Consider the following 11,251-nt stretch of genomic DNA (forward strand, 5'->3'; position numbering starts at 1 on the left):
GCGGTAAGCAGCTGTACCAGATAGATAGAATGAATAAACTGTAATAAAATTTAGATGATGAAATATTGTGCTGTATTGTAGAAATATATATGTACCAGTAGGACAGGTAAGAGCAGGATGTTGACCAATAGTGCACATAAATATATGTATAGTCAGTTGTGATGGTTAAACCATTAGTAATATGAATAAATATGTGTACTGCGAGGTGTGCAGGTGTAGACGGGTACTAATAAACATAAACAGAGTAACAGGTAGTAAAGAAAACCATGGAACCATACAGGAGGCACTGAACCTCATTTAAATAATGACAAATACGATGAATAATTGAGGTGAATAATAATCCTAATTCATATAAATCAACAACATCTTGCGGCCTCATAATGATGATGTTTCATAGCTGACAGTTGCAGTGGTTTTATTTTGAAGATAATAGCAATGCATTTTATCTATAGAGAGCTTCTCAGGATTCCCAAAGACAAACAAAAGTTTATATATTATATCATTACAAATATTTAATTGAATCATCACAAAACGTAGCTCTATTTCGCTTATTATTATTATTTAGCCCAAACAAAAGCTTCGAGTTTCTTTTTTTGATATGACTTCTTGTGTTGGCCATAACTCTTCAATGCTAAAGTGGATTGCCACCAAATTTGGTGGCCACCTTACACTCGTGTAACATTTCCTACTATCCTACACACAGGGAGCACTACAGGATTTCAACAATTCTGCTGACTTCAATAAAATGAAATTTGCTACAGAAGTTTTTCATGAGCATGTTGAGGACATATTTAAGCTTGTGACCATTAGAAGAGCCCCACCATACTACTTATAAACTGTCCTGTCTCTTCGATGTAATAATCCATGGTGACTAACTTCAGAATAGTTGTGCAGATGGGGATGCTGAACAAGTCTTAAGCATTTGATGCTATTTCACCTGTAGGTGGCCCTAAAAGATGTTAAAAATTGCCACTGACAGCTTCCAGCTTATATTCTAATTACATTATCATATCATCATATTATATTCATAATTACTCTTAAAAGAAGACAACTGGTGAAAAAGGGCCAGTAAACACTTGCAGTTGTGGTTCAGCAAAGTAAGACCCACTTTGCTGAACCACAACTGCAAGTGTTTACTGCTCTCATGTCAGCTGCTCTCCTGTCTAGGTGCAGTGAAGCTCTTCCTTGCCTGGGTCTTCCTCGACTACTGTCCATAGGTGCCACTCTGACTTGTTTGCCCTGTGTTTCAGGGTTTTCTTCACAATTAATATGATGTGTTGCGCCTTTTCATGAACCCAAAGCTTTTTGAACTTTGTGGGCTGTGAACTTGTAATGTGTCTGATTCCCCAGTATGTTGCAAACGCTTTGAAGGCTCGTCCCCTGTATACTGTGATCTATTATCTGTCAGTGTTCCATCAAGGCATCCGAATAGGGACTGCTCATCAGGGGGAGCATTGATTGGTGTAACAACACTAGGTTATCCCTGCCTGGCCAAACCCATCAGCTTGCTGAGCCCATACAGGGAACGGTGCAAAATGGCACTGCATCTTCCTCAAGACTCTTGAAGTAATAGCAAACATAAGAAATGCGTAAAGTAACATACACAATGGCTGACTGCAGAGTAGCAGGTAGGTCTCCACCGAAATCTGTGTCTGAACAAATTTGAAACAAGCAATGCAGTGTTGCAGTGGTTAGCACTGTTGCCTCACAGCAGGAAGGTCCCTGGTTCTAATCCACTGGGGTCTCTCTGTGTGTAGTTTGCATGATCTCCTCGTACATATGTGTGTATGATGACATTTTATGAATACATGGGTATGGGTTACTGATTTCTATTGGTGTATCTTAATATTTGTAAAGTATATAACAGTATTCATAATCTTCATATATTACACAGTACTGTTTTCAAAGAACTGTATTTTGTGAACTATCCTCCGACCAGCGGGGGGCGATATCACCTGCACGGGGAAACTGCTAAACCTGGAATAGCATACAGCAAATTAATCTTGGGGAATAAATCTATGTAAGAGTTTCATACTGCATACCGGTCTGAAAATACACACTGCCTCTGTTGGTAAAAGGCGGTTTCGAACGCAGCCCATGACTTTAAAATGCAGTCGTGTGCAAAGTACTTAGTAGAAAGAGCTCACAGTGAATTATAAGGTTTTAAAACAGCTTTTTATTGAATATGTCTGGGAAATGTTCTTGACAGTAAGTGTGCGCGCGCGTGTGTGTAGCGCGCGTGTCTACGTGCACGCTCAAAGACGCGTGCGTGTGTTTTCCTCTTTCAAGTTTGAGTAAGTTAGGGACCTCGTATAACTGACCGTAAAGCACTCCGAAATACCGGATGACCCTTATTTTTTCTATCCAAGAAAAACAGCCAATCCCAGCAGTTTGTCGACATTTAACCACCATGGAATAAGTCGATGAATTAGAACATATTTTTAGACTTAACTAGTTTTAATAAACACACTCTTGTTTTGTAACACGCGCTTGAGTCCATGTGAGTACTCGCAGACGGTCCCTCCGACGGCTGAACCGTCCCGTCATACCTCGCGTGGCCAACGGCTCTCTGCACCGAGTGCTCGCTCATTGAGTCACCGCACTCCGTCTGATCAGGTCGATTTAACCAAATAATTTGGAGCAAACCGGGTCGGACCCGCTCATTGAACACCTGCTATCTGCCCACACACTTCCCCGGCCCTCTGGTTTTCTGACTGCGGCGGGGCGTGCTTTCCTGGGCTCGCTGGCTGGGTTTGGTCGGGGAGGCAGGGGGAAGTACGGAGCTGGTCCCGAGCGATGATGGAGCTGGAGTCGGCCAGTAACAGGGGCGAACTGGGAGCTGTGGGGGACTCTCTGCAGCCACAGACTCCCAGCAGGCACGAAAAGAGCCTGGGACTGCTCACCACCAAGTTTGTGACTCTTCTACAGGAGGCTAAGGACGGAGTGCTGGATCTGAAAGCGGTGAGCATGCAGCCCGGAGTCTTTGTTGTTAGCTAGCACATGTCATTCTGAGCCTCCCGCTGTCGTTAGGTTACATGCACTTTCGCTAGCTTGCCTGTTAGCCTAGCCTAGCCTAGCCGTGTGACAGGCTAATTTGAATGGTTGACTCCTCTTTGCTTATGGTTTTTGTAGTTTTTATTCTTCTCGGTAACGCTCAAAAACACCCTTAAATGCTGTGTGGTGTTGTTGTGGCGTTTCTCAGAGGAGACCAAAGTGAGGTTACAGGCTGAACTTTGAGAACACTGGTCAACTTTTCACAGTGTGCCCCCTGCAGATTCAAAGTTAAAAAAGTGGGTCAGCTTTTGTCGTTCCCTTCTGAGCTAACGCCACTGCATCTTCACACATGAACAGTTTTATTCCTGACTGGTGAACGTCTTTGTCACTCACCGACCTGAATAGTTCCCAGTAGTTACTCTGAAATCATGTACTTTTAACGCCAATGCATTAGCCAGTCGTTACATGTACATGTTCTCCACCACAGTCTAGGCCATCATGCTCTCAATGAACTGTTCAGATATTACAGCAACATTTCCTTTAAAGTATGATCCTGCTTCCTTTTAGTGTCAGAGTCACTTAAGCTAAGTTTCTCGAAGATCTATTTGGTGTTTACTTCTAATAAGATAAAGATGTTGAGTCACTTTTCAGCTGCTTAAGAAGCCTCAAACCCAAATTCTACCATCAAATGGGGTTTAACCCGAACCTTGTTAATGCACTTGTTGAATTAGGATAAAAATAGAAACATTTCAACTAACACACATACCATCCATGTTTTTGTCTCTACCAAAGCCAGTGAACCAGATGGCAGCTTGGCCAGTCAAGCATTACTTTGTATAGGCGAACGGTTTCTTTTGCACAGTGACCTCAGTGACTTGAGTGGCCTCAGAGCTGCTTCCACTCACTGTTGGCACCATGCTTTGCCCCAGACAGATAATAAAATACCAATTGTGCTTGTTTTTACTTTCATTCTCACCTGTCTGTATAAACATGTCGAAGAATGAAACCAATTCACTTTGAGCAGTGAACCACTCTCTCCTCAATGAAACACTATGTCCGAGCAGGAAAATAAATAACTTTTGTTGCTTGTTCTTCTATTATCGGATGTTGGCTCACATATGTGGCAATTGATTCATCTGTTATAACACGTCTTTTAGACTCTATGCAGGCTTTAATGAAAGACGTGTGGTATAAAGGTGTTTTGTACATCTCTCTGCTCTAACTGGAGTCTATCTGTTGTTCACACTGTTGGAAAAAGTAAACATGTAGCTCCTGCAGCTACACTGAACAGGATATCCTTACATTTGTTTAAGTGAAAAATGACATTATGTTACGTGAACTGTTAAATAAAAAGCCTTGTGTTTTGTTAGCTGCCATTCAGGTGGTCTGACTCGCTTGACTCCCTCGGGCCTGATGACAAAACCTTAAACTTATCAGCATCAGCCATATGGTTGTCATTGGTTTGTTACACATCCAAAGATTAGGCTGGGAAGGAAGTTTAAATGACACATGTCATACTTTGTGATGGATGGCAAAACCGCATGGTTTTTGGTTGCAGGGCATTGAACCTACCGGCACAGATACGGCAGTCTGTCTTTGTCTGGGTTCGTAGCTATGAGCCTACTAAAGGAGATGCCAGTAATCTCTATTGTGTTTTTCATCGCTTTTGTCCTGTCATTCAGGCGGCAGACACCTTGGCAGTGCGACAGAAACGACGTATCTATGATATCACCAATGTGTTGGAGGGAATTGGACTGATAGAGAAGAAGTCCAAGAACAGCATCCAATGGAAGTAAGTCCACATTTTCTATTTAATTCCCTGAAGGTTGAAAGACTGCCCCTTATTTTTTAAAAACTAGATATTCAGGGTAGTTACAGGGATGAACCTACTGAAATCATTTTAACTATGTGTCTTGCAGCTATCCTGCACCCACCACTTCATAATATAACACATACGCCCTCTAACTACTGAGAAATTACTAATAAGCCGATCCTTTTCAGGGTTGCATCACTGTGTTACCCTTATATGCATTAATGTGTCTGTGGTTTTTTTTTCTTTTTCTTTTTTAAGGATTATATTTTTGATAGTTTGACAGTAAAGGGGCAGACAGGAAACAGATGGCAAGAGGGCCGGTTACAGCATGTAAAGCACCATCTTACAGTATGCCTTGCTCGCCTGTTATCGAACTGGCAATGTTGCGATAATGTGGCATGCACTGTAACTATTCGGCTTCCCAGGCTCCATGTTAGCTTGTGTGTTAATCTGTGTGACAAACATGCTCATCGTGAGTCGTAACACTAGAGAAATGACTTGCGCAGAGGAACGGGAGAGCCATTTGAGACAAATTATAAACTCTGTTTGCTTGACATATTCTCATTTTGGTTATAGAACTGACCGTAGACGATGTGTGTCGTACTTGACACTCATTTGTACTTATTTGACAGTCAACAAGTAGTTAGTCACTGTATAATCATTTAATAACACCACTAAATCAAAAGTGCCTGAACAATAGAAAAACGGCTGACTATAGCAGGTGTGTTGCAACACCCTCTGGGAGAAGCTCAGATATTACAGTTATACATGCACATGCTTTGGTTCTGCAGTCAAGCACATTGGATGAGAAACAGTGGCTTTGAAGTTAATTGTAAATTCTTTAATTTGCAGGTGGTTGCATCCACCTGAGATGAACTGTATAGTAACTGTATCCATTTTATTCACAGTCAGGCATTTTTTTATAGCAGACATTTTGACTTGTCATGATAGGAACAGTGAAGGTGTTACCAGTAACATTTAGCACGGCTCTGCTCTGTTCAAGTGTCCCAGTAAGTCATGATGACTGTGAGGCAGCATGCACAATACAGGGACCCTGAAACTGAAGCAGCTAAATGGAATTCAGCCATCAATTAATTAATTACACTTGTGCATGTCAAAATGTCCTCCTCGGGGAAGCAGAAATATTTGGATGATTTTTGGGCCATTGTGTTAAGCACTGCACACATTAATGCTCAATGCTGTTGATCATTGCATTACAGAAAACACTGTTGTGGGACTAGTTGAACCATTTCATTGATAAATGTAACAATAAAAAACAAAACCTTATTTCAAGCTGTGCAGTGATCACAACAGCTGTCATGAAAATGTTCCCTGTAAAGCTGCAGTCCTGATTTCTGTTTTGTCCGAGTGTTAATGATCGGTAGCCAACAAAAACTGAATGACGTCTGGGTATCTGCATCAATGATAAAACGGGGTGTTTTAAATGCTCCTTAGTGTGTGAAACTGACTTTTCCTGCTGGCTGTACGTGACCATGTATTTGTCTCTGTGCTTCAGGGGTGTAGGTCCAGGCTGTAACACCAGAGAGATAGCCGATAAGCTGATTGATCTGAAGGCCGAGCTAGATGACCTGGCTCTCAGGGAAAACGAGCTGGACCAGCAGAGAGTCTGGGTCCAGCAGAGCATCAAGAATGTCACAGACGACTCCAACAACAGCCCATATCCTTCGTTGCACCGTGTCTTCATGTGTGTGGTGTTGCTAGAAGTAACTTTTCACCGATCTGTCTCATGGTCAGTGCTGATTTAATGCGATAGTTTGATCCGCCATGAATATACTCTGTTGCATTTCAAATTGCTAGCGATGACTGCAACTTTGTTCGTCAGTGGTGACCCTTTAAGCCCAGCCAAGATGACGTGAAGTCTTTCCACAGTCCCGAAAGATGTTAATGAGCTGTTTTTCTTGCATTGGACGGACTGCCAATTTGATCTTGGGAGTGAAGTGCTCCTGAGGAACAAGGACCGCAGTATCGTACTGTGTGACAAAAACATTTTGCTGTGATGATTTACGAGATTATAGTCATTGTTACATCCTTCGTGAAAACCACTCATGGTGAGTATGTGGTTGTGGCGCAAGGCAACTATAGACACAATGACATCTGGCATCTCATAGGGGATAATCCTGGGCATACATCCCTTCAGATTCTGCCAGCCCCGTCAACCACACAGGTCTTAGTGAGGCTCACTGTCCTGGTCACTTAAAGGGTCACTCCCTCAATTTTACACATGACCGTTATGGAGTGCATTACTCAGCCTGTAAAAACAGTTTTGTAACAGCCTCTGTGGCTCTGGGGGGAGCTTTCTGAAGAAAATAACCCTAATGGTGCCACTACAGGCGTGAGGACATCAGAGGAAGGGAGGGTCTAAGTAAATCTCAGTATCAAGTAAACTATCATGTCCTGGAGATGAAGTGTCATTCATGTGTGCTGCCAGTGTTCAAAGGTGCATTGTTGAGATGTTCTCATTCATGTGGAAACCATGATTGTTATTGGAGGTGGACCCTTAACACATCCATACTATGGCATATGTAAAACACGAAGACCTCTGTGGAGCTTTCAAAGGTAGTTGTTCAAGATGCTTACTCTTGATAAACATTTTCACATTGTCTCCAACACATTGTCCATCGCTCACCTCCTCCTTCTGTCCTCCTTCCTCAGGTGACACACTCCTAGCTATCCGCGCTCCCATTGGCACACAGCTAGAGGTCCCCATACCAGAAGCTGTAAGTTGTGTGTGTTCTATGCGTTTTGCATGCTCCTTTGTCTTGGTACGGTTTATGTTTCTCATCTCAAACTGGGTGGCTGTGTTCTTATCCAGGTCCTCAACGGACAGAGAAAATACCAGATCCGTCTCAAGAGTTCATCCGGTCCCATCGAGGTTTTGCTGGTCAATAAAGACCCATCTAGTGCCTCTCCTGTTGTTTTGCCTGTCCCTCCTCCAGATGACGTCCTTCAAAGCCTCCCAGCACCTACGCCTACCTCTCAGCCGCCCACTGCTGCCTCCCAGGTCCACACAGATATCACGTTTCTCTATGCAATTAATTCTATTTATTTATTGATCTGTTTACTGTGAGAGACTGGGCGGTCACTCTCAAGACATCTCTCTTTATTGAAACAGTAAGGAGGATGAGAAAAATATATTGATCCTTAGACAGCAATATTTTTCACAGTTTTCCTTCCAAAAAGGCTTAATCGCCACCGAAAACAATTAAAAACGCCATGACTTTTTCATCACACAATGTCATGACTTTCCTCTTTTTCTTTCCTTCATCTTTCCACCCTCCAGGTCCCCAAAGCAGCTCTAGCAGTATCTTCCAAACCTGGTCCTGCCGTAACGTCGGCTTCAGCAGCCAATCAGACAGCCTCAGCAACAGGTAAGGCGGGACAACGTACCAGTGAAAGAACTGAGAGCTGAAATATTGCTAATGTTTCCCAAGAAGCGACAGCATTTTATCTCACACTTGTTTTATTTCAGAAGCGCCGAGCACCACGCCACTCACCCCAACAACAGATACACCTGCTGCAGTTACTCAGCAGCTACAGTCTTCTGCCTCATTGGACGGATCGGCGTCCTCCTCTGCCTCTGCAGTATTTGAACCAATTAAGTCGGATCCCTCTGAATGTGAGTTCTGCATGTCACTACACTCTCTTGAACTTCTGATGTTGAGGCAGGACCGTTTTGCGAAACATAAGGAAAATGTCAACATTCATATCATCCTCTTAAATGTTGTTATGTAGTGTCTGAAATGTGTGCTGTTGTTTCCCTTTTAGTGCTGGACTTTCCCAAAGAGCTGTCTGACATGTTTGATCCAACAAAAGGTAAACTGTCCATGATTACACAAATGCCATATTTCTCCTCGCTGTCTCAGTGTTCTTCAGGCTGAAAGCTCTAAACACGTCTCTCACTTGTCTTCTCCAACAGAGATCATGAGTGGAGACCTGCTGGAGGACTTGATGTCATCAGAAGGTGAGTTTGTTCACTGTAAAAGTTCTGAATGGATCATGCGTGTAATAAAGAGTCTCCTCCTCTGATGCATCCTGCATGACTAATCTCTTTTTCCGTCTGCTCCACCTCCAGTGTTCTCGCCCCTCCTGCGCCTGTCCCCTCCCCCCAGCGACCACGACTACATATACAACCTGGATGAGACGGAAGGCCTGTGCGACCTCTTCGACGTCCCCATCCTCAACCTCTGACCCCTGAGGTTCCCAAACATGCCCACCTATGTTCATTCTTCTCCTCACCTCCCACCCGTCACTGACGGTGATGGTGAGAAAGAGGTGCAGGGAAGCCAACACGACAGGACGAGCGTTCAAGGACACCTCTGCACTGACACGGAGAGCTCAAGCTGAGCTCAGTCGGGCAGTAGCTCGATGTACAGCCTCGTGAGGAAATACAGGCGAGAACAAAACATTTTACTTACAGCTTTTCCAAGGAAACATAGTCAGAACAAATGACAAATAATTCTATTTTTGGAGCATTGTGTATGATAAAGCGTTATGTATGTGTATCTGCTTTCCCGTGTGCTCGTGAGCGAACGTGTGTGTGTCTGTCTGTGTGTGTGTGTGAGTGTGAGTTTTGTATTGAACGCTCTCTTAACTTGAGTCAGGCGTCTCCAGGGAAGAAAGAATAAGACAAACCCTTTTCCTACCAGGTAAGGAGTGATGGCAGACTAACAGAGCACGGCCTTTATCCCCCGGTGGCTGCTCACGAATGGCGTGAATGAGCCCAAAAACAGCTGGTTAAATATGCACTGTCCTCATGTACATAGAGAATATATATTTTGTATTACCAGCACACAAAACTATGGTTCAGCGATGAACTACATTTGTAATACAGGCAGAGCAATAGTCTGCTAATAAACAAAGGTGCTAGAGTGAAGTCATACTGCATGTATGAAGTGCTTTGTTTTAAATATGGAGAATTTGTTTTAATCAAACCTCTCAGTGTTTTTAAAGTGTGTCTGTGTAGCGGGTTAAAAGAGGAGCTTGATGTTGAGTTACTGAAGCCAATAAACTTTATGACCTAAAGAGTCAAAGTACTAAAATGTTGCAGGCTTTCGCGTGAGAGAGTTTTAGAATTTTACCATTTTACATGAATACTTTTACAGCCGCCAAGGTGCTCGTTAAAATAAAATAGTGTCTCCTCTACGCCCCACCTTATGGCCATATTGTTCTTTAACTGGTTCATTATTGGCCCTTCTACACTGAAAGCTTTGATTATTATGAATAGGCGTGCTTTCACTTTCATTCTGCCTCTGGACTTTTGGACCTTGCAGATTTTTATTGGCCCTGATTTATGTATAACTCACCTGGTGTACGTCAGAGGAATAGCTTTTTTCCCCCTCCACTTTCTCCAAAATGAACTCTGTGGCGATTGTCTTTCCATTATAAAGTACTGTATGTATATGAATATCATTGTACTCAGTTTGTTTGTAAAAGTACATGTATGTATGTATTTCTGATGTATTTTTACTGATGCAGTCATCATATGTCATGTAAAATGCTCCTGTTTTTGCTTTTTTTTTTTTTTTGTATATTTGGCACAGATCCCTATTTTCAGTAGTTTTTCTCCTAATGTCCTTTCTGTTTCCGCTAAATTAAATACTGCCCATCACTCTTAAATGTTCAGCTCTAACTATTCTCCCTGTGCAGGGGACAGGTGAGTAGCAGTTCAGGATGAGTTGTTCTATTATTCATATTTTACAATGCTTACTACTTCTAGTCTAATGATGTCCTGTTTTTCCCTGGATGATGTGTGTGTGTGTGTGTGTGTGTGTGTGTGTGTGTGTGTGTGTGTGTGTGTGTGTGAGTGAGTATGTACAGTATGTACTGTGTGTATTCCCCTCTACCTACCGCTTGTATAGAATAGCATTTATTTTTTATACCTGATAGATATATTATGACAGCTACTAATTTGAGGGTACACTTCATAGTTTGAGGAATGTATCCACAAAAACCTTGTGCTTTATCTGAGCATCCTGTCTCATTGTTGCACTTTACATCACTGCGGACAGATGGGTCGCTGCTCATCCACTCCTTGATCAGTAGCCAGTCATTGTGTTTGGACAGTGTTGTGAGTTCACCTAATCCTTCAACAGAGCGGCCGGGGAGTTCAACAGTACTGGGTTGAATGAATCATGTCTGTATGTGTGCTGGCGTGTGAGACTCAGTCCCACAGAGTGTTTTTAACAGGCTCACTATTGCTAAGCTGTAGTTGCATCAAACGAATCAAAATAAACACTTTGGTATTCTTCGGGGATTGTCTGGTCTCCAGTTGATAAGTATCACTCTCTGTCTATAGGCTGTTACGATGTTTTTGTAAGATGAGATGCAAACAAGGCAAAGTCTTGAACTGCTTACATGTAGTTTGGATATGTAGCAACAAATGTGATGAGAGTGAAAGTTAAGCTGTTAAAAGGAGCTTTTAAT

At 42.7% G+C, this 11,251-nt stretch overlaps 1 protein-coding gene across 1 annotated transcript; it reads left to right on the forward strand.

Moving 5' to 3' along the window:
• Nucleotides 1–2,568: 2,568 nt before the first annotated feature.
• Nucleotides 2,569–9,290, forward strand: e2f4 (E2F transcription factor 4). The gene is made up of 11 exons (XM_070831290.1): nucleotides 2,569–2,961; nucleotides 4,677–4,786; nucleotides 6,324–6,484; nucleotides 7,340–7,384; nucleotides 7,481–7,545; nucleotides 7,641–7,829; nucleotides 8,109–8,196; nucleotides 8,298–8,444; nucleotides 8,594–8,641; nucleotides 8,745–8,789; nucleotides 8,901–9,290. Exons 1-11 carry the CDS (start codon nucleotides 2,797–2,799, stop codon nucleotides 9,014–9,016), a joined length of 1,179 nt encoding a protein of 392 aa, XP_070687391.1. The 5' UTR covers nucleotides 2,569–2,796; the 3' UTR covers nucleotides 9,017–9,290.
• Nucleotides 9,291–11,251: the final 1,961 nt, after the last annotated feature.

This window comes from Pempheris klunzingeri, chromosome 5, assembly GCF_042242105.1.
Source record: "Pempheris klunzingeri isolate RE-2024b chromosome 5, fPemKlu1.hap1, whole genome shotgun sequence".
Lineage (NCBI taxonomy): Eukaryota > Metazoa > Chordata > Actinopteri > Acropomatiformes > Pempheridae > Pempheris > Pempheris klunzingeri.